The 19272-nt window shown below is 41.8% G+C and overlaps 1 protein-coding gene across 1 annotated transcript; it reads right to left on the bottom strand.

The window, feature by feature from the left end:
• Nucleotides 1–682: 682 nt before the first annotated feature.
• On the bottom strand, nucleotides 683–17709 carry LOC112175685 (pentatricopeptide repeat-containing protein At3g22470, mitochondrial). Its single transcript, XM_024313406.2, has 3 exons — nucleotides 17363–17709; nucleotides 1271–4213; nucleotides 683–968 (listed from the first exon to the last, which is right to left on the bottom strand). Exons 1-2 carry the CDS (start codon nucleotides 17707–17709, stop codon nucleotides 1582–1584), a joined length of 2979 nt encoding a protein of 992 aa, XP_024169174.2. The 3' UTR covers nucleotides 683–968; nucleotides 1271–1581.
• Nucleotides 17710–19272: the final 1563 nt, after the last annotated feature.

The following is a 19272-nucleotide window of genomic DNA, read 5'->3' as shown; positions in this document are numbered from 1 at the left end:
TGAAGAAGTTAGCAGTAATTCCAATGCTACATTACTAAACAACATTCACTTCTCCGGACACTTGTAGTTTGCTCTACATGATGTTTTTTTTTTTTTTGGAGAATAAATTTGCTCTACATATTGTAGCACACTAGCGGTTGTAAAATCATTCACCACTGTAAGCCTATAAGTTAGGTAACCTATCTGCCAGGTAAATTTTCATACACTATCTACTAGAACTAGAAGTACTGATGAAATTCACTTATGTCTAAGCATTACATCCACACAATCACCGTCTTTTCAAATATGTATAGAACTGCCCGAAATACCTAGACGCCTCCTATTCTCATCAAAACAGACCTGTATACAGAACCAGTTAGAGTACAGAATTGCACAAAGGTGGAATAAACTGATGCTTAGAACATCTCATATACAGTTTTAAATGAATGTACATGCACTGCTATATCAATATGAATAGTTGTCAAAAATTTCACTGCTACAGATTATTAACTTTATATTCATTGGGGAAACTGCAATACACACACACACACAATTGCAGAATGTGCTATAGACTGCGAAAATCATTGTTTTCACCTTAGAAGAAACAAGATATATATATATATATATATATATATATATATATGGGTTTAAGAACCTAATAAATGTCTCCATCTATTCATTCATGGCGTTTTTCCATCTTGGGTCAGCCAAAACATTCTCAACACTACCAGAAATAGAAAGCTTTTCCTGATATAAGAGTTAGCTGATCTAAACCATGCAGGGTGCCTTGCATATCGTCAAGGGATTTTGGAACATCGAAGAATAGGATTCAAACATTCATTGACTCGAAGCTCCAGAGTATTCAAAGGAGACAATGCAGCCCCCAAAGGAATGAAGAGACCCACTGGACATTGACATTGTTCGTTGCAGCTTAATCTCTTGATGTGGCACCTTTTCAGTTGGCTTGGACAACAACAAACATTCATCACCTGATCGGTACGAATGCATTTTAGTAATAATTGTGCACAAAGTCATGTTATTGTGGTCTGTATTGTTCTGCAGTGTGAAATATGGTAACACACACACATTTTCCTCTTTCTCCTAGCATTGTGAGTTTACTTCTAATAGGTTTCTTACAGTTCAGTTGTTCAGTTGTTCAGCTGCACCATTGAGGGGTTTAATTGAAAACGACAATACACTTGACCGCATCATGCGATATTAAGATTAGATTACTCTTTTTTACTTGGTCAACCTTAGTAAAAGTGGTAAAAAGCAATATTGCGTACCTGACCTTCTGGAATTTCAGCCAACACTTCAACACTGGCCGAGCTTTACTTCTTTACTACTAGCCCAATCTCCTTTCCACCTCCTTTATCGGACTGTGCTTGCATTTCTTGTGCTGTTCATTCTCACACTTCTTGGTCAGTTTCTGTTAAAACCACATTAGCCGAATGGCTTTTTGCTTCTTCCTGATTCGTGCTCCTTGAACATTTTAGCCACATGATGCAGGAAAAATGTGAGACAGGAAGGGACCTCAATAGTGTTGCATAGAGACTCTTTGATGATGTAATTGAACAGAAAGCTGATGAACTAAATCAACTTTCAGGGGCCACTGAGACCAATTACTTTAAGAGGGTTTTGTCTTACATCTCTGCAAGGTTTATTTTTACATAAATAATCATATGTAATGTACATGAGGAAATCCAAGAAGAGGCTTTTCTCAGGTGTTGCACTTGGAATTGCAGGATCTTCTTGCATATTATGATAGGCTCTGTCTAATATTTTGTAGGTAATTTCATCAAAACATAAGGAAAACTGACTCAACTTCTGACCCCACATTAGGGCCTTCTCAGGCATCCCCTGCCTGCGGAACTGAGACAACAATACATTAGCTGTAACAACATTTGGAAGAAACGCCAACTTCAGCAATTTAGCGGTTAAAATCATAGCACGATCCAGTATGTCAACACAAACACCATTCATCATAGTGTTGTATGTTACTGTGTCCGGAACAACACCTCTCAATACAAGCTCATCCAGAATCATCACAGCTCGATTTATCTTTCGGCTACTACAAAAACCATGCATCCATATATTATAGGTTGTGATATCTGGTTCCCATCCGCTAGCGTACATTTTATACAAAAATTCATCTGCCCTAACCATGTCAAATGCTTTACAATAACCACCAATTAATGTATTGTAAGTGACGATATCTGGGGTTAACCCAGTTTGGAACATGTTCATAAATGTATTAATTGCTGACTTCATCCTCCCCTGTCTGCAGAACCCATGAATGATCATATTGGTGGTAAAAATATCTGGAACAAGACCCCTTTGCCTCATCTCTCTCTCCAACCTCAGTGCATCACTCAACTTACCACAGTAGCAAAACCCACCAATCAAAGAATTATAGACAAAATTATTGGGCACAAAACCTCTTCTTGACATTTCTTGAAACATATCATATGCTTCTTCCATTAAACTGGCTTTAGATAGTCCATTGATAAATGCTGAAAAGGCAACAACATCAGGAGATATGCCTCTTCCTTCCATCTCATTCCACAAACTTTGTGCCCCGTCTAAATCACCCATCCTAAAGTACCCATCCAAAAGCACCGTAAAAGCAGCTTTTCTGATAGGAAACCCCTTCTCCATCATTTTACACAAAAGCTCTCTGGCTTCTTGCAAGTAACCCTTCTTAGATAAACCCATAAGCAAAGAACTACATGTAGAAGATGAAGGAGTTATACCAAATGAAATCATGAAGTTAAAGGCCTTATATGCTTTTTCTTCCAACCCTACTCTGCTACAAGCTGCAATGACAGAGTTGAAAGCGACCACACTTAGAGGCAATCCTCTTTCAAGCATATCCTCTAAAACTGCCATGGCATCGTCCAACCGATCTGCCCAACACAACACAGAAACATAGATATCATACAATGAAGAATCTGGAAGTAATCCTGACACAGATAAATCCCGCAACAACCTGTCTCCATCATCTTCGCTTCCATACTTGTAATGCCCTCCAATCAAGATATTGAAAGTTATGCCATCTGGAGAAATGCTCTTGTTTCTCATTTCTTCAAAAAGCATGTTAGCCTGACCAATCTCCCTTGCCTTAACATACCCATCCATCATGGTATTGTACATTACGGTATTCGGATAAACACCCATGTCTGGGACATCATCAAAAAGCTTCCTTGCCTCCACCACATTTCCTTCCTTACACAATGCACTTATGACTGTATTAAATGTAACAATGCTCGGTTTACATCCCCTCGCAATCATCAACTCCACCCATTCAAGTGCATCAGCTGTCTGCCCTCTCGCACAATTTGCATAGATCACAATATTATAAGCAAAAACATCCGGTTCACATTGGAATTTCCACATCACCTGTAACAAACTCTCCCCAACTCTAACCAACCCTTTTCGACAAAACCCAAGAATTATTGCACTAAAAACATAATTACATGGATAAGGCCCTTCTCTAATCATACCCCTAAACACCTTCCACACACTACCATAATCACCAACCCTTATCAACAACCTGAACAGAATCGCAACCGCTGACAAACTCGGCCTCACTCCCACCTCCCTCATCCTCCTCAAAACCTCCAAAGCCTCGGCGCCCATTTCCGCATTCAAGAACCCCCTCAGTAGTGTATCAAGAACCGAAAAATCCGACTCGTATTCACAATGCCGTCCCCACATAAACCCCACCAAATCCCTACTCCTACTAGGCCCAATCCTCCCAATGACACACGAAACCACATCTTGAGCCAGAAACCGTAGATTTTCGGCCGCCAAAACATGTGCAGCCACACAACATGACTCCACAGTCTGCTGATTATCATCCCTAAAGGCTAGTTTAAAGAACCCAAATGCAATTTCTCTACAACAGAACAGTTTCATAATCTTTACAAGAAAAAATGGGCAGAAGGTTCTGGAAAAGCCCTTCAGTACATAGCCCTGTTGGTTCTTTATGATCCTGGATAACCCAACAGTGACTTTACGCCGCTCATTGGAGTTTATAGAGGATCTGGAATTGGGTTTGTTAGAAGAGAATGGCAAGAAATGAGTGAGATAATCAAAGCTGCTGTGAAAACCAGAGGTGGGTCGGGAGGAGTTGAGAGTGTGATAATAGTGTACCTTGAGAGAAGGGTGAAGGCGACGCGCCTCACCGGACATTTGAAGCTCAACGCCGCCCTGGAGAAGCAGCTTTTGAATTCTGCAAACGGCCGAAACCAAGGACAAGAAGCTGCATTTGATTTCTGCTGCTAAGGTTTTGGGAAACTGCCCAAATTGTCCTTTGTTTTTACTTTTTAATCGCGCGTAAGAAAATAGTCAAAATACTACTCTCTGTAAAAAAAATATACACACACAGACGCATTATATATATTTCCTTCAATAAATAAAGAAGAGTTACAGAGAGCAGCAAAGATAAGACAACAAAACACAGAATCATTATTCGAACAGCAGATTAAGAAGGAAGAAGAATTTTATGCATCCCAGTCAATCACAATAAACGATTACCTCTTCTCCTTTCACAATTCACGCTTCCTTCCAACACGATCACTGAACTTCAAATTCCCCGGAGCAACCTAGACTCAGATCCCTAGCTCTTCTTCTTCTTCGTCTTCTTCTTCTTTCTAAATTACCGGCTGTCAACCGATGTCCTGTACTCTACTTTCGGAGCCTCTTCTCCGACAATATCTCTCCTTTCACAGTGTCTCTCTATCTCTATACCTCTTCTCAAACAAATCCAGATCGATCACTCCTTTTTTTCCTTTCACAGCCTCTACCTCTCTCTCTCTCTCTCTCTCTCCACCGAAACAAACAGAAGCTCTCAGAAGTAGCAATCAGGAAAAGACCGTTTTCCAACTGAAACAAAAACGATGATGAGGCCCTCCTCGCTCTCTCTATCTGTCTGTGTTGATAGAGCATAGGTGAAGGCTCAGCGAAACGTACAGGTGGCCGTAAAAAAAAAATCAAATGAGGGCAAAATCGTCTTTTTTCTCACCAATGAACAGTAACACCCGGAATCAACAGTTAACTCATATAAAAGATGTATAATTTATAAAAGGGGGTGAAATTTGCACACCCCTCTTTACATTCTGCACACCCTTCTTAATTTCTTAGGGTCTTTGACCAAAAGCCCCAAAATGAACTAAAGTTATCCCACTTACCCCAACAACATATTTTTATTCTCACTAACCCAAATTAGAGTATAATGACCAGTCTACCCTCAACCTAATTAAATAACTACATCAATGCCACTCTCTCATCTCTCGATCACACACACACACTCTCTCTCTCTTCTCTCTCTCTCTCTCTCTCTCTCACGATCTGGCCACATCCCCATCGGCGTGGTCGCCGGTCGTCGGAAACGAAGACAACAGTGAGATCGTGCAGAAGTCCCAGCAGAAGTTCGAAACGGATCTTCAAATTTTGCCGACGAAGAAGGCGAGGATGTGAGTGATGGTCGAGATCAACCTCCTCGGCGGTCCAGAATGACCTCACCGGAGAAGAAGGTTTCCATCCCCTTAGGTCCTTGCCCTCCGGTCTCTCTCTCTGCCATGAAAGCTCTGTCGCTCTCTCCTCGTCGAACTCAGTCCTGGTGCCATCTGGTTTCTCCCTCTCTCTCTCCAATCTCTAGTTCCGGCGAAGGAGCACTCTGCCTTTTTCCTCTTGCTGCTCCAACAATGAGCTCGATGACGTTTCTGGCTGAAGACGCCGCTTCTGGATCTGGACCAAGACGCTGAACGACATCTCCGGCTGAAGACTACTTCTGGTCTTGAGTCTCACGGTTGAACTCCGATAGGGTGCCCAAATCTTTTTTATTTTTTTAATTTTTTTTTAAGTAATGGGACAGAAGGAAAGAAAAATGAAGTTTTGAATGTCTTTTTTTTTTTGGGGGGAGGGGGGGGGGAATAAACGTCTATTGGAGAGCAATAGACCTATTGAATTGATATAATCTTTTCATTTTTTTTCTTTAATCAAAATTTTATTTGTCTAATTTTAGGAAGATTAGTTCTCATTCCGGCAACTGAAAGTTCTATTGGGGGCAATAGACGTCTATTGGGGGGCAATACATGACTGATAGACGTCTATTGGGGGCAATAGATGCCTATTGGGGGGCAATAAAAGTCTATTAGGGGCAATAGACATCTATTGGGGGGCAATAGAGGTATATTGCCTCTCTATTTAGGGGTAATAGATGTCTATTGGGGGCAATAAACCTTTCTGGTGAGGTTTTCATAAAAGTTCGATGGGCGGCGGCCGATGACAGGAATCCAGCGAAAGTTGGCTGGAATCCGGCGACTGGTGACCGGATTCGGTGAAAGTTGGCCGGAATACCAGATTCCGGCAATAGGTGACGGGGCTCTGGCGAAGTCTCCTATGGTTTCTCTCTTTTTCATTTTCTCTCTCTCTCTAAGTTACAAAGAGGTGAGGGTAAAATTGTATTAAAAAAAATTATAAAAAAAAAAATCTTAATGGGGTATTAAGGAAGACCTCCTTAGAGTGTTTTGGGTAAGAGAGAATTAAAAAAACTTAATGGGGTAAGTGGAAAAAAAATCTCTAAAAATGGGTTAAATAGACAAAAACCTAATTTTTTAATATTTTCTGATATTCTCTTCAATTTATTTCCCATATTACCCTTCTTCTCCAACATTTTTCTTCAATCTCTCTCTCTCTCTCTCTCTCTCTCTCTCTCTCTCTCTCTCTCTCTCGTGCTCTTACCAGCAAATAGATTCCATCTTCGCCGTCCGGCCACGACACGACGGCGGACCACCATCAATCGAAGTGTCTCTTCATCGTCGACCTCTTGGTGGTCTCAGATCATCCAGGCATTGGCTGTAGAAAGAGAATTGAAGGCCCGAAGTTCATGATCCTCTGACTGTTTCTGGGCAAGTTTCGGCAACCCCACGACGGCCAACCAGCGCCGTTCTCTTCATCTCGACGTCGCCGTCACACTTCTTGTGGTTGTTCGTTCAATCATCGACTGTGGAGGAAGAATTGACGACGAGAAATTTTTGGAGCTACGGCGGTCATCATCGAATTCCGGTCACCGATGACTTGCATGTGGGAAACAAATACAAATACAAACACCCATTTCTTGGATTTGCTACTAAATCCAAGAGAATGTAAAGAGGAGAAGAAGGGTGAATAGAAAGTTGGGCGAATTTGTTTCTCGGTGCCACTTGGATTCGGTGATGAGAAAATGAGGCCCAAATGTGATGGAATTGTTGAATCTAGGGGGTTGCTATTGTTTTCGGCTTGAAATGAGGTTTTAATTTTTGATTTTTAGTGTTGGATTGGTGGAGAACGGATCGCTGAGTGTTTTTATTGATTGTTTGATGCATGTTTGGGTTAGATCAATGTGAAATGACTGGTTTTTTGTGACTGGAAATGTGCTTTTGGTTTCTGGTGGATGTGGATTTTATTGTATTTTTCGGTTTTCAATTTTGAATCTTGGGAGTATTATGAGAAAGAAAAAAAAAAGGATATTCATTTTGATTCTGTTGCTTTGTGATGAATTGTGATTGAAGTGATATTCGTTTTGATTATGTTGCTTTCCACCAACTATATTTTGATTTTCAAGTAATTAGATGCAAGTCTTAATGCTGCCTTCTGTGCTTGTATTTTTTTCATGGTTCTGTCAGCTGGAGAGCTTCGAGGTTTGATGAAAATTCAAGTCTTCAAGGTTTGAAGGAGGGTGGCGGATTTTGACAAAGCAACCAATATAGAGCCTTCTTGGATAAGCTAGCGGCCTGTAAGTTTCTCTGCTATCAACACGTTGAAGGGTAAATAGTTTGATTCACTGCTGAGAGTGTTTAGTTGGAGAAGAAGGGTAATATGGGAAACAAATACAAGAGGAGATCAGAAAATATTAAAAAATTAGGAAGGGTGTGTAGAATGTAAAAATGGGTGTGCAAATTTCACCCCCCATTTATAAATACTAGTTTTCTGCAAAGCATGTGTAAAATTTTTATAATTATTATATTGAAAAAAAATAGAAGTTATTTGAAAAAGAGTAAAACCACACAACACTATCATGAATAAAATCATAAATATTGTATTCCCACAATACTACACCATAGTGAAATTGTACTATATACAATAACCAGTTTTACAATCTAAAACCAAATCAAAATAATATAATTGACTGCAACCAAAATATTTTTCTCAAAGCTCAATTCCAATCTCACAACAATATAGAAATCAATTTAATAATATTATTTTCACAGCTTAATACCCAGCACGAATTGACGCATATAACTCTCATATATAGTAAGTCAATAAAACAATCATTAACATCCAAAACTCATTTATTTCTTTAGAACATCAATTCCAACAATAGCATGATCAATATCACAAAACATAATAATTCTACCTGACTACACAGCTGCACCAATATATATATTCCATGTAAATTTATATATACGTAGTCATCCGCTCAGGAATGCTACTAATACCAACTACAGTTCACAAACACAAAACCCGTGAAAAATCATTTTTATAATTAAAATCTCATTTTACTTACCTATGAACCGTAGACGATCAAGTTCATATGACTTAAAACATATATTTATTTCTAAAAACGATTTCACAATTTCTCAGACAATTTCAAATAATAAATTAACTCTGTTCATAAATAAACATTTTGAGATTTACTCACTTCTAAATCCCCCTGCATCTTCTCTTAAGTTGCACAAAAAATAAACTAAGCAAATAAGATAAAATAAAATAGAGACTTTGATCAATGAGATAAATAGGAGCATAGGTTTTGCACCTAGCCACCCTCATGCATATAATGTAACCCATTTTCAAATGACAACATGCTTTGATAAATTTCCCTTAGTGCTTTGATGAAGCTACCAAGAAACCAACTAGTCATGCAATTTAACAATCTCTTCCAAAGCAAAGCTAAATTACACAACCTTTATACCATTCAAATCTTCCAGATCCTAAATGGCCTATGGTGTCGTGAGCCTAAATTCTTCCGGAACCTAAACCCACAACATCATGTTTTTATTTCTAGGTAAGAAACCCAAGCAATCTAGTTCTTCCCGTAAGAATAAACTAGACCACCACCCTATTAGCTACACATGCTTCTCGGTTACAAAAGATTATCAAGCTTAAGTTTCCGATTTCATTAATTCCTACAACATGCTTCTAGGTGACAAATCCAAAAGCACATGTAAGAAAGCATTAAAGTAAAGTAGATAAAGGATTCAAAACATGCATATTCATAAAAAACATGGCATCACACTATTTTATACATGAATTTGGCTAGGGCTACGTCCTAGCCCCAATTTTATTCTACTCACAACCCATAGTTACATAAATCAAACCCTTATACATAATAACATCAAGCAATAGAGAGGAAGAGTGGAGAAAGTGTTTGGTTACCAAACTAGCTCCCCTTGATGCAAAACTAGTGAGAGATGTTTCAAAGTATGGAAATTTCGGTTTTCTCAAACCCAAATTGCCATACAAATCCACAAAGCTCTTAGAAACTTGAAGAACAAAGGCTTGAAATGATGAAACTAAGGTGTAATTGATCAAAGATGTAAAAGATCTTCAGTTTTTGGTAAAAACCCAAGACACTTTACACTTTTCTCTACACAAAACTAAGAAACTATGAACTAAAGCTAAGAAACTAAGAGAAATGTGTGAAGAGAAGATGAAAAACGTCCAAATGAAGGGAGGGTGCTTTTATAGGCCAAAAGTGATGAATGGAGGGTGGAGATCAAAGGAAATGACAAGCTAGATGTGATTGACAAATGTGTAAGCACAAAATGTAGATCTAGTCTTTAACTCCACATAGAAATGACCTAAAAAGCCTATAGATATTTTGGTGGAGAAGAAAAAATAAGGGTAGAAAAGTCATGTGTAAGGGAACAAGGTAATAAATGAGAGACAAAGGTGTAAGGTGCTAGAATGGGACTGTACATACCTCCAACAATATGAAGGATTTGCTACATCACCAAGCATAAGTAATACCCTCTTTGGGACACCCACAAGCCATGGTGAGGCCCAACCGAGACATGCATCCCGTAGCCTTATGTTCAAGCTACGCTACGGTATCTGAAAGTGGCAAATACGTTGCCGGGAAGCCACCTTCCAGGACTTGCCAAGTTGCCCTCACAACATAGCTTTTCTATACTAGAAATCTAGAATAGTGGTATTTGAGTCCCACATCGGAAACCATGTAAAGGAGATGGCTTCCTTCACCTATAAAAGGAATGTCTCCTCCCACAACTCAATCCATCCCATTACATCTCATGTAATCCTCTTGGGCCTCAAGGCCCAAGCACACTAGTTAAGCTTTCAAGTGGACGTAGTTGCCCGCTAAGGCGGGAGACGAACCACTATACTTCTTGTGTGTGTGTCTCTCTCTCCCCCTCTTTACTTAACGTTAATTAGACTATTCGGTCACAAACACTAACATTAGCGCCGTCTGTGGGAAGCCAACACAAAGGCTTTATCACCTACCACAAACTTTGACCCGTAAGGGTTGAGTCAATGCCCGGTCAACGCCTATCGGGGCCGGTCAATGCTTGGTCAACGTCCATAGGGCCGGTCAATGCTGACCTACTCAAAAAAAAAAAAATTAGTGTGCTTGTTTACTGTGGACACCCAGAAATCTATTCTGGACACCCACGACACAAACCCATCACACCCACCATCGGCGGCTCTGCTACACCTCCATCTAGCGCCTCCGCTAGAGAGGAACGCTAGCTCCCAGCACTATCAAGCAACATCAGCGGCAAATGCCAAACTTTCTCTGCTAAGCACCACATCGTCGTCAAAATGCAGCAATTCATCGTCTTGATCATATCATCATCACCCAATTTGTCTTCTTCGTCGAAGCCCAGCACTCAATCATCCTCCGCTGGCCAAGAGAGCCGCTGACTATTGCTCAGCTGAGTTCCGAGTCTCCGCCAAACTCCGAGTCTCCACCACCGCTGACCATCACCACCGCTAGCGAAAGCTCAGCTTCGCCGCTAGCCAAAGCTTCACCACAGCCCCGCTCCGCCGAGCGTCACCGCTGGCCAAGGCTCCACCAATCACCGTTGAGCAAATACTCGCCAACCGCTAGGTACAGCTCCGCCAGCACCAGCGGTAACTAGCCCTGCTAGCCTTAGCTGCTCCAGCAACAACCAGTGGTAGTTAGCCATGAGTCGGACACCAAAACCTGCAAATTTCCCTCCCCAATTGATTTTTGAAACTGATCTCACTCCCGCTCTCCTTCCGGTGACTTCGCTTCGTAAGCAGTCAGATAGGTGATATTCACCGTTAAAAAAAAAAAGAAAAAAAAAAGCTGAGAATAAGAGTGAGGATTTCTGCTCTCGACACCCATACAGCTGCTATGGACACCTGAGTACTCATCAGGTTACCTCAACACCAAGTAGCACTCCTTCAGGCTTCAATTGCAGCAATCAGATAAGTTTGCTTTTCTGTTTAAGTCTCCAGCTTATGCGAATAAGCTAAATCACAGATCCTTTAGGGCATCTCCAACCCTTTAGTCAAAAGTCAAAGTCATTTGGAAAATTTGACACCCCTAGTGTCATTACTATTCATTCATATTTTGCATCTCCAACCCCCTTTAGTCAAAAGTCATACTCATTTCATAATTTTAATTATTTTAGATAATTATTTAACTACAATATGAATTTATATATCATACATAATAATCTTATATAATATATCGTCGTTTAAATTTTTTTAAGAAAATTTTATTTTATTTTTTCAAGTTTTTCTCGTTTAAAACTACATTACTTTATTATTAGCCATTAAATTTAATTTATCGCATTTTTCTGATTGTCAGATTAGAAATTAAGTAATTATATATTTATTTTTTAATTTTTGGTATCAATTAATCTTAGCCTTCCATTTTGAAGCGAATTCATGATGAGTGAATCAGAGCCGCTCATTTTGAATAGTAGAAGATGGGGCCCAACCTTCTTCCCCTAAGCCATTTTGGCTTTCTACCTTCATTCCTTAGTCATTTTGACTCAAGGTATGACTCAAAAGCCATTTTGACACCCTTTTGATTTGGGTTGGAGATGGTGAAAAAAAAGCCTCTTAGTCATTTTGGCTTTTGACTCCATTGTTGGAGATGCCCTTACATATGAGCCATACTTCGTACTCCTCTGAAGTTCAATGCTAAGCCTCTTGCTTTATATCTGTCTAATCCTTGCTCATACACACATGTTTAGTTAAAGCAACTGACTCCTAATTTATTGCCACATGTCAGAGGGAATGATACAATTGACATTCAAATCTACTTGTGCATAGGGCACGTATATATGTTGCTATTTATAAATACTTTTCATGTTTGAGTTGTCACTCATATGCAAATTCATGCATAGCCATAGCTTTATTGTGACATTGGCCGCATTATACATGGTGCACCCTATGCTTATGTGTGGATATCACACAAACCAGTGCCTTAATTGTCAATCATACTACCAACTCCAGTTATTGGTACATATATGCATGTGCATTATAAAAAGATCTTGACAATATTTGATTATTTTCTCTCATGCCATTAACATCTCTTTTTGGTGGGAAAATTCCATGCAAAATTCTCAGTAAGGTAATGAAGCACACTTGTCGTGGTTTAAGTCATATACGTGTACTGCTATGCATGCTCTAAATTACTGACACATGGAAAATGTAGTATACCTATCCGCTTTTGCACAGCTACAGCAAGCATACAACTTATTTGAATATGCTTTACTTGCATGATCTTAACTACTATATCAATTATTGCGTGATCATATTTTTACATGTCACATAGCCACATATCATGTCTCCTCATGTCATTTTAACTCCTAAACTCAATATGCCGTGAACAAAAATTGATCAGCTCTCAACTTTGGCTTCAAGATTGCTTGTACACTTTTTTTTAAATATCTTATCAAAGTACATATACAAAATACTAGTGTTGATTTTACATACTCATGTACTAATCACCTATTTTGTTTTAAGGGGACATAATCACCGATCACCTGTCCAATTAACGAAATCATCATCCTTCTACTAGGATGCTTCGCCGAAGCAATGGAGCGTCATGCTTGGACAACTCCAACATGATTTGGGTACTTATATTGATTTCAATCCACACCCACTCTAAATCGGCATAAGATAAGTAACTCTATCTTCCCTTTTACGCTCTTTCAATTTGAGCTATTGCCATGCCATGCTTTCATAACTTTTGAGCATGCCTACAACATTTCGTAGATTTGGCAACACTTTCTAGGCCTCACATGCTAGATATGCCATACTTCAAATGTCGATCTCAATGATCATTAGGCATGCCTACAAAATTACAAAATGTTATTAGCAACTTTACTACAAGTACATGCTATACACATATGCCATGCTTCTATTTACTTGCAACTAAATTAAATAAACATGTGACACTCAAACAACCTATGCTATGTCTAGAAGCTTGTGACACTTATGACTTAATTAAACATGCTCGGATAAACGACTTGCTTCGGTTACGACTCGCTTGGGTATCGAGCATGGCCACGACTTGCTTGGGCCACGCCCCGCATGCTTGCACATCGCCTACCCGCTCAAGCACACCTAACTTGCTCGAACACATCCTAACTCGCTCAAACACATCTAACATGCTTTAATTAAAGTTCCAAGTTTACAAACGCTTCATACTACTTCACCGGGAGCCACTCCCAAAATTTTATATGGACACCCATTACACTTGCAATAATCTAATATGCATGACACATGGCCATAAGATCCACATATTATTACTTGCTATACTTATTTATCATTGTTCATACAATTACAAACTTTACATGTACTCTATATATAAACATATGGTCTAGCCTCCGGGCACCATACTTTTTCAAAACCCTCCCCACGAGAAAGAGACCTAAACAGGTCTAGACTCCACGAGTCGATGGTCCACGACCAACCGCCAAGCGGTAAGGCAACTCCTCACAATGACAATGACCTCTACGCGGCATTGTAGTCAAGCTTTTCTCATCCGGCAAAGAGTAAAAGGACCGGTTAACGCAGCTCACGACGGCAGCCATTGATCCGGCAGTTAACCCTCGACGCTTGGGTATCAAAAATTAGGTTCGCTACCTAACACCCACTGCTTAGACGCAGCTCCCCTCATCAAATAATTTTCCGACCATACAGAGGTCTATAGCCAGGAGTGGGGGACTTCTTAGAGGACCTAGCAGGGGCCCACCCGAAAGGGCATAAGCATTCGCTCCGACCAATTCTAAATGGACCACACACTTGTACTAATTATGCTCTCAATACAGCACAAAGCTACGCTTTGGTATCAACCCCGCAAGAAAACCCTCCTTGACTGGGGACTTCGGGGACTTGTATATATAGCCCAGCATAATTAGCAACGGTTATGCTCATGCCTCAGGGCATCACCTTCGAGCTACCCGTTAATGCCTCATGGCAACCACGAGCTTTCGCTCACGCCTTCGCGGCACCCTCGAGCTTCGCGCTTAAGGCTCTGCGGCACATTCGAGCTTTGCGCTCACAGCTACGCGGTACCCTCGAGCTTCGCACTCACGCCTCCGCAGCATCCTCGAGCTTCCGCTCATGCCTTCGCGGCATCCTCGAGCTTCCGCTCACTCCTTCGCGGCACCCCCGAGCTCCCGCTCACACCTTCGCGGCACCCTCGAGCTCCCGCTCACGCCATCGCGGCAACCCCGAGTTTCCGCTCATGCCTTCCCGGTACACTAGAGCTTCCCGCTCACTCCTTCGCGACACCCCCGAGCTCTCGCTCACGAGCTTCCGCTCACTCCTTCCCGGTACACTCTAGCTTCCCGCTCAATAGCCTCCGCTCACGCCTTCGCGGCACCCTCGAGCTTCATCTCACACCTTTGATGCAATCCCGAGCTTCCGTTCACGCCTTCCCGGTACCCTCGAGCTTCCCGCTCACTCCTTCGCGGCAACCCCGAGCTCCCCGCTCACACCTTTGCGGCAACCCTGACCTTTCGCTCACTCCTTCGCGACACCCCCGAGCTTCAGCTCATGCCTTCTCGGCAATCCTGAGCTTTTCGCTCACGCCTTCCCGGCACCCTCGAGCATCCCGCTTACGCCTTCCCGGCACCCCTGAGCTTCCATGCTCTTACCTCCCAGCATTCCAAAGTGTTATACTCACATCCTCTCAACATAATACACATTAATGGAACATTGAATTCTTCTACCATTTGTCGCTCGTGACAAATTGAATTCTTTTCGCGTTCCATTAATTCAAGCGACAATCAAACAAACACAAGTGTTCGCGTATTCATCACTCACGAATTACAAACGCTTGCCTTCATGGTACTCATGCAACTTACACCATGCGTAACCTCGTCAAACTCAACCTCATTCATTTTCATACGCATTACGTATTTATCATATGCAATCCATTTGCTCACACAACCATATGCGTTCTCGAGTCTATACGTCATAATCGATCATACTTGGCGCCATTCACATGTATACATCAATATGTATCATGCACCTCGTACATTCATATATGCTAATGCATATCAATGCAACTCACATACGTTGCCCAATACAACAAGCATTCTACATATGTGCGCTTTTGTCTTTGTTGTGCAGGTTAACGAGTCCCTTCTTGCTTACTGAGTTCGGGGACTTGTAGGGGCTAGGCGCCTCTCGGACGTTACTTATGCTTGATGACATCATGTGTATAACTCCCCAACCAATAAGCTCCTCTTACTTGAGGACTTCAGGAACTTGTACATACCTCCAACAATATGAAAGATTTGCTACATCACCAGGCATAAGTAACACCCTCTTTGGGACACCCACAAGCCATGGTGAGGCCCAACCGAGACATGCATCCCGTAGCCCTATGTTCAAGCTACGCTACGGTATCCGGAATTGGCAAATATGTCGCTGGGAAGCCACCTTCCCGGCCTTGCCAAGTTGCCCTCACAACATAGCTTTTCTATACTAAAATAGTGGTATTTGAGTCCCACATCGGAAACCATGTAAAGGAGATGACTTCCTTTACCTATAAAAGGAATGTCTGCTCCCATAACTCAATCCATCCCATTGCATCTCATGTAATCCTCTTGGGCCGCAAGGCCCAAGCACACTAGTTAAGCTTTCAAATGGACGTAGTCTCCCGCTAAGGCGGGAGACGAACCACTATACTTCTTGTGTGTGTGTCTCTCTCTCCCCCTCTTTACTTAACGTTAATTAGACGATTCGGTCACAAACATTAACAAGGACAATTTGTCATCATTCAAATTTTGAATTTCAAAATAACCTAGACCTAAAGTCTCTAACCATAATCAGCTCTTCCATGTCCTCCGCACATGTTCTCCACCGGCCAACTCGGCCGGAAATGTCCGGAATCCGGCATTGACCACCGTTGACCCATTTTTTTATCCGTTTGCGCACTTTCTTCTCCTATCTTCCTTCAATTGAATCTTTACCGAAACTTTTGGAATTGGCCTCCGACCTCTGCATACGAAATGTTCCTCCATGAGTGTAGATCATCCAGGTAAAATTTCAGAGCTTAGTTCACAGTGGTTTGGCCGGAAATGCTGCCGGAATCCGTACAGGTCCGGTTTTGCAGTTTTCATCTTCTAGTGTAGAAAATTTGACCGATCTTTTGAAGGCCTTCTACTCCGAAATAGCTCTTAAACTCTCATAAAAAATGATCCTTAGGATGTCTATAATGGATCTGGAAAGTTTCATCTCATTTGGAGTTGATTTGGTCAAGTTTCTGCCCCTCCTTCCTTATATAGCTCGCTTTATCCTAACTGGAGTAGGAAAATGTCATAAGATTGACTTTTTAGTGCATTTCCAAGCTTCTCCATCATTTCTAAGTAATTATGTATAGCTCGCTTTCTCCTAACTGGAGAAGGAAATGTCCTAAGATTGACTTTTTAGTGCATTTCCAAGTTTTTCCATCATTTCCTAGCATGATAAGGAAAACATAATAAATATATATAAATAAACACAAAGGTTAAGCAAAAGTACAAAATTAGGGAATAATTACTAGGTAATTATGGACCTAACACTAAGAACTTGCTAGCGGTGACGCTGAAGAAACATTTCTCGAGGTTTAGGCCCATGCCGTATGCCAAGAGAATGGCGAATATGATACGGAGGTTTGTCACGTGTTCGCTGGCTTTGATGTTCTTGACTAGCATGTCGTCCATGTAGACCTAAATTATTTTTCCAAGGTGCTCCGCGAACATGCCATTCATCAATCGCTGGTATGTTGCTCCAACGTTCTTCAATCTGAAAGGCATGACATTGTAGCAGTATAGGCCTTTGTCGGTTGTGAAGGTGGCCGGTGCATTCTTGGTCGCCGGGGTGTATCTTGATTTGATTGTACCCGGAGAAGGCATCCATCATGCTGAATAGCTCGTGTCCCGCTGTTGCGTCGACCAACTGATCAATGCAGGGTAGTGGGAAACTATCCTTGGGGCATGCCTTGTTGAGACCCTTAAAGTCCACACACATTCGCCACTTCCCGCTAGGTTTCTTCACCATGACCAAGTTGGAAATCCATTGGGGATAATTGACTTGGTGGATGAACCTGATGCCTTGTAGCGTGGCGACTTCTTCCCTTATTGCATGATATCTTTCTTCGTCAAAGGCCCTTCGCTTCTGTTTGATCGGATAGAAAGACGGTTTGATGCTCAACTTGTGCATGATGATTTTAGGGGAGATGCCCCGCATGTCGGCATAGGACCATGAGAATACAGCGGTGTTGTCCAGCAGAAATTGCGTGAGCTCCACCACTATCTCGGGGGCGAGCTGAGCGCCGATAAGGACCGTCCTCTCAGGGTGTTCGTCAGAGATGCTGATAACTTGCAAGGAAGTTTCTGGGTTGACTGGCTCCTTTTTCACATACTACTCTTTGCCATCTTTAGGGTCTTCAATTTCATCCGTCAGCAGCACATGATTTTCCACCGTTAGGATCTCATGGCCATGCGTCGACCGTGCCACATTTGTTGAATAACATTCTTGCACTAGCTGTTGGTTTTCTTTCACATAGCTCGTGCTGTTGGGTGTAGGGAACTTCATGATAAGCATATACAAGGCAATGATGTATTTCAGCTTGTTGAGTGTCGGGTGGCCGATGATGGCATTATAGGAACTGAAGCAATTGACAACAATAAATTATGTATATATCTCTATTATGCATGGGCTAGCGCCGATAGCTAGGTGCATGTAGTTAGAACCCAGTGGTTGTGTAATGTCGCCGGAGAAGCTCAGCAATGGCTCGTGATCCTGGAGTAGCTTTCTGTTCCGCTGAAGTTGGTTGTAGCAGCCATTGAAGATGACATTCACAGCGGACCCGCTATCAACAAGGACCCTTCCCACGGACCATTTATCGAGCATGGCGTAGATGAGGAATGGATTATCGTGGGGGAGATGTACTTCGTGCTTTTTTTCTTCGGAGAAAGTTATGGGTTCCCACCCAGATCTTGGTAGCTTAGTGGATCTCTGATAGCGGATGTTGCAAACTTCTTTGGGGTGGTTGGCGAGCGCATATCGCTTCCTAGCCCTATGAGACATGTTGTTGATAGAAGCGATGCCGTCAATGGTATTGATGTGTCGTATGGGCTCGATATTTGAAACCACTGGCGGTGGCTGCCGCACCTTGAATTGTTCCAGTTTGCCTTCAAGATACAAAGTCTGGATTGCCGTTTTGAGAGCATTGCAATTGTTGGTGTTGTGACCACTGTCTTCGTGGTATTTGCACCACTTGCCGGTGTTCCTTGGTTTGCCCACCCTTGGGTATTTTCTTGGAGGTGGCGGTGGGATTTGGTCCTTGTATTGATCGTATATTTCTTCATATAAGGCTGTGAGGACTGTAAACACTACATATCGCTGGGATAACTCCGCCTGCTTAATTGTTACGGTTATCACCGTGGGATGAGCGATTGCTCTTGTTGTGGTAATATTGATCATTTTGTCGCTTGCTTTGGTAGTTGTTTTGCTACCACTCTCTCTTTTTGTCAGTCGGACGTGCGGCAAAGGTTTTGTTAGCGGTCTCCCACTGGTTGGAGGAGGGTTGAGTGGACTTTGCTGGCATTGGCGGAGGTGGTGGGGTTTCTCCGTATGTAATGAATTCTGCCTACGCGTGGAGGATGGCATCACTCATGATGTGGTCATACGTGGCGTTTGGATGATTGTAGTTGAGATGATAAAGAAATGGTCCTTTTAGGAGTCCTTGTTTAAAGGCTTCCAGTGCTATTGTCTTATCAAGATCGCGGCACCGAGATGCCACCGCTC

Source organism: Rosa chinensis, chromosome 7 (genome assembly GCF_002994745.2).
Source record: "Rosa chinensis cultivar Old Blush chromosome 7, RchiOBHm-V2, whole genome shotgun sequence".
Classification (NCBI taxonomy): Eukaryota; Viridiplantae; Streptophyta; class Magnoliopsida; order Rosales; family Rosaceae; genus Rosa; species Rosa chinensis.
This window is presented reverse-complemented; position numbering and strand designations above follow the sequence as displayed.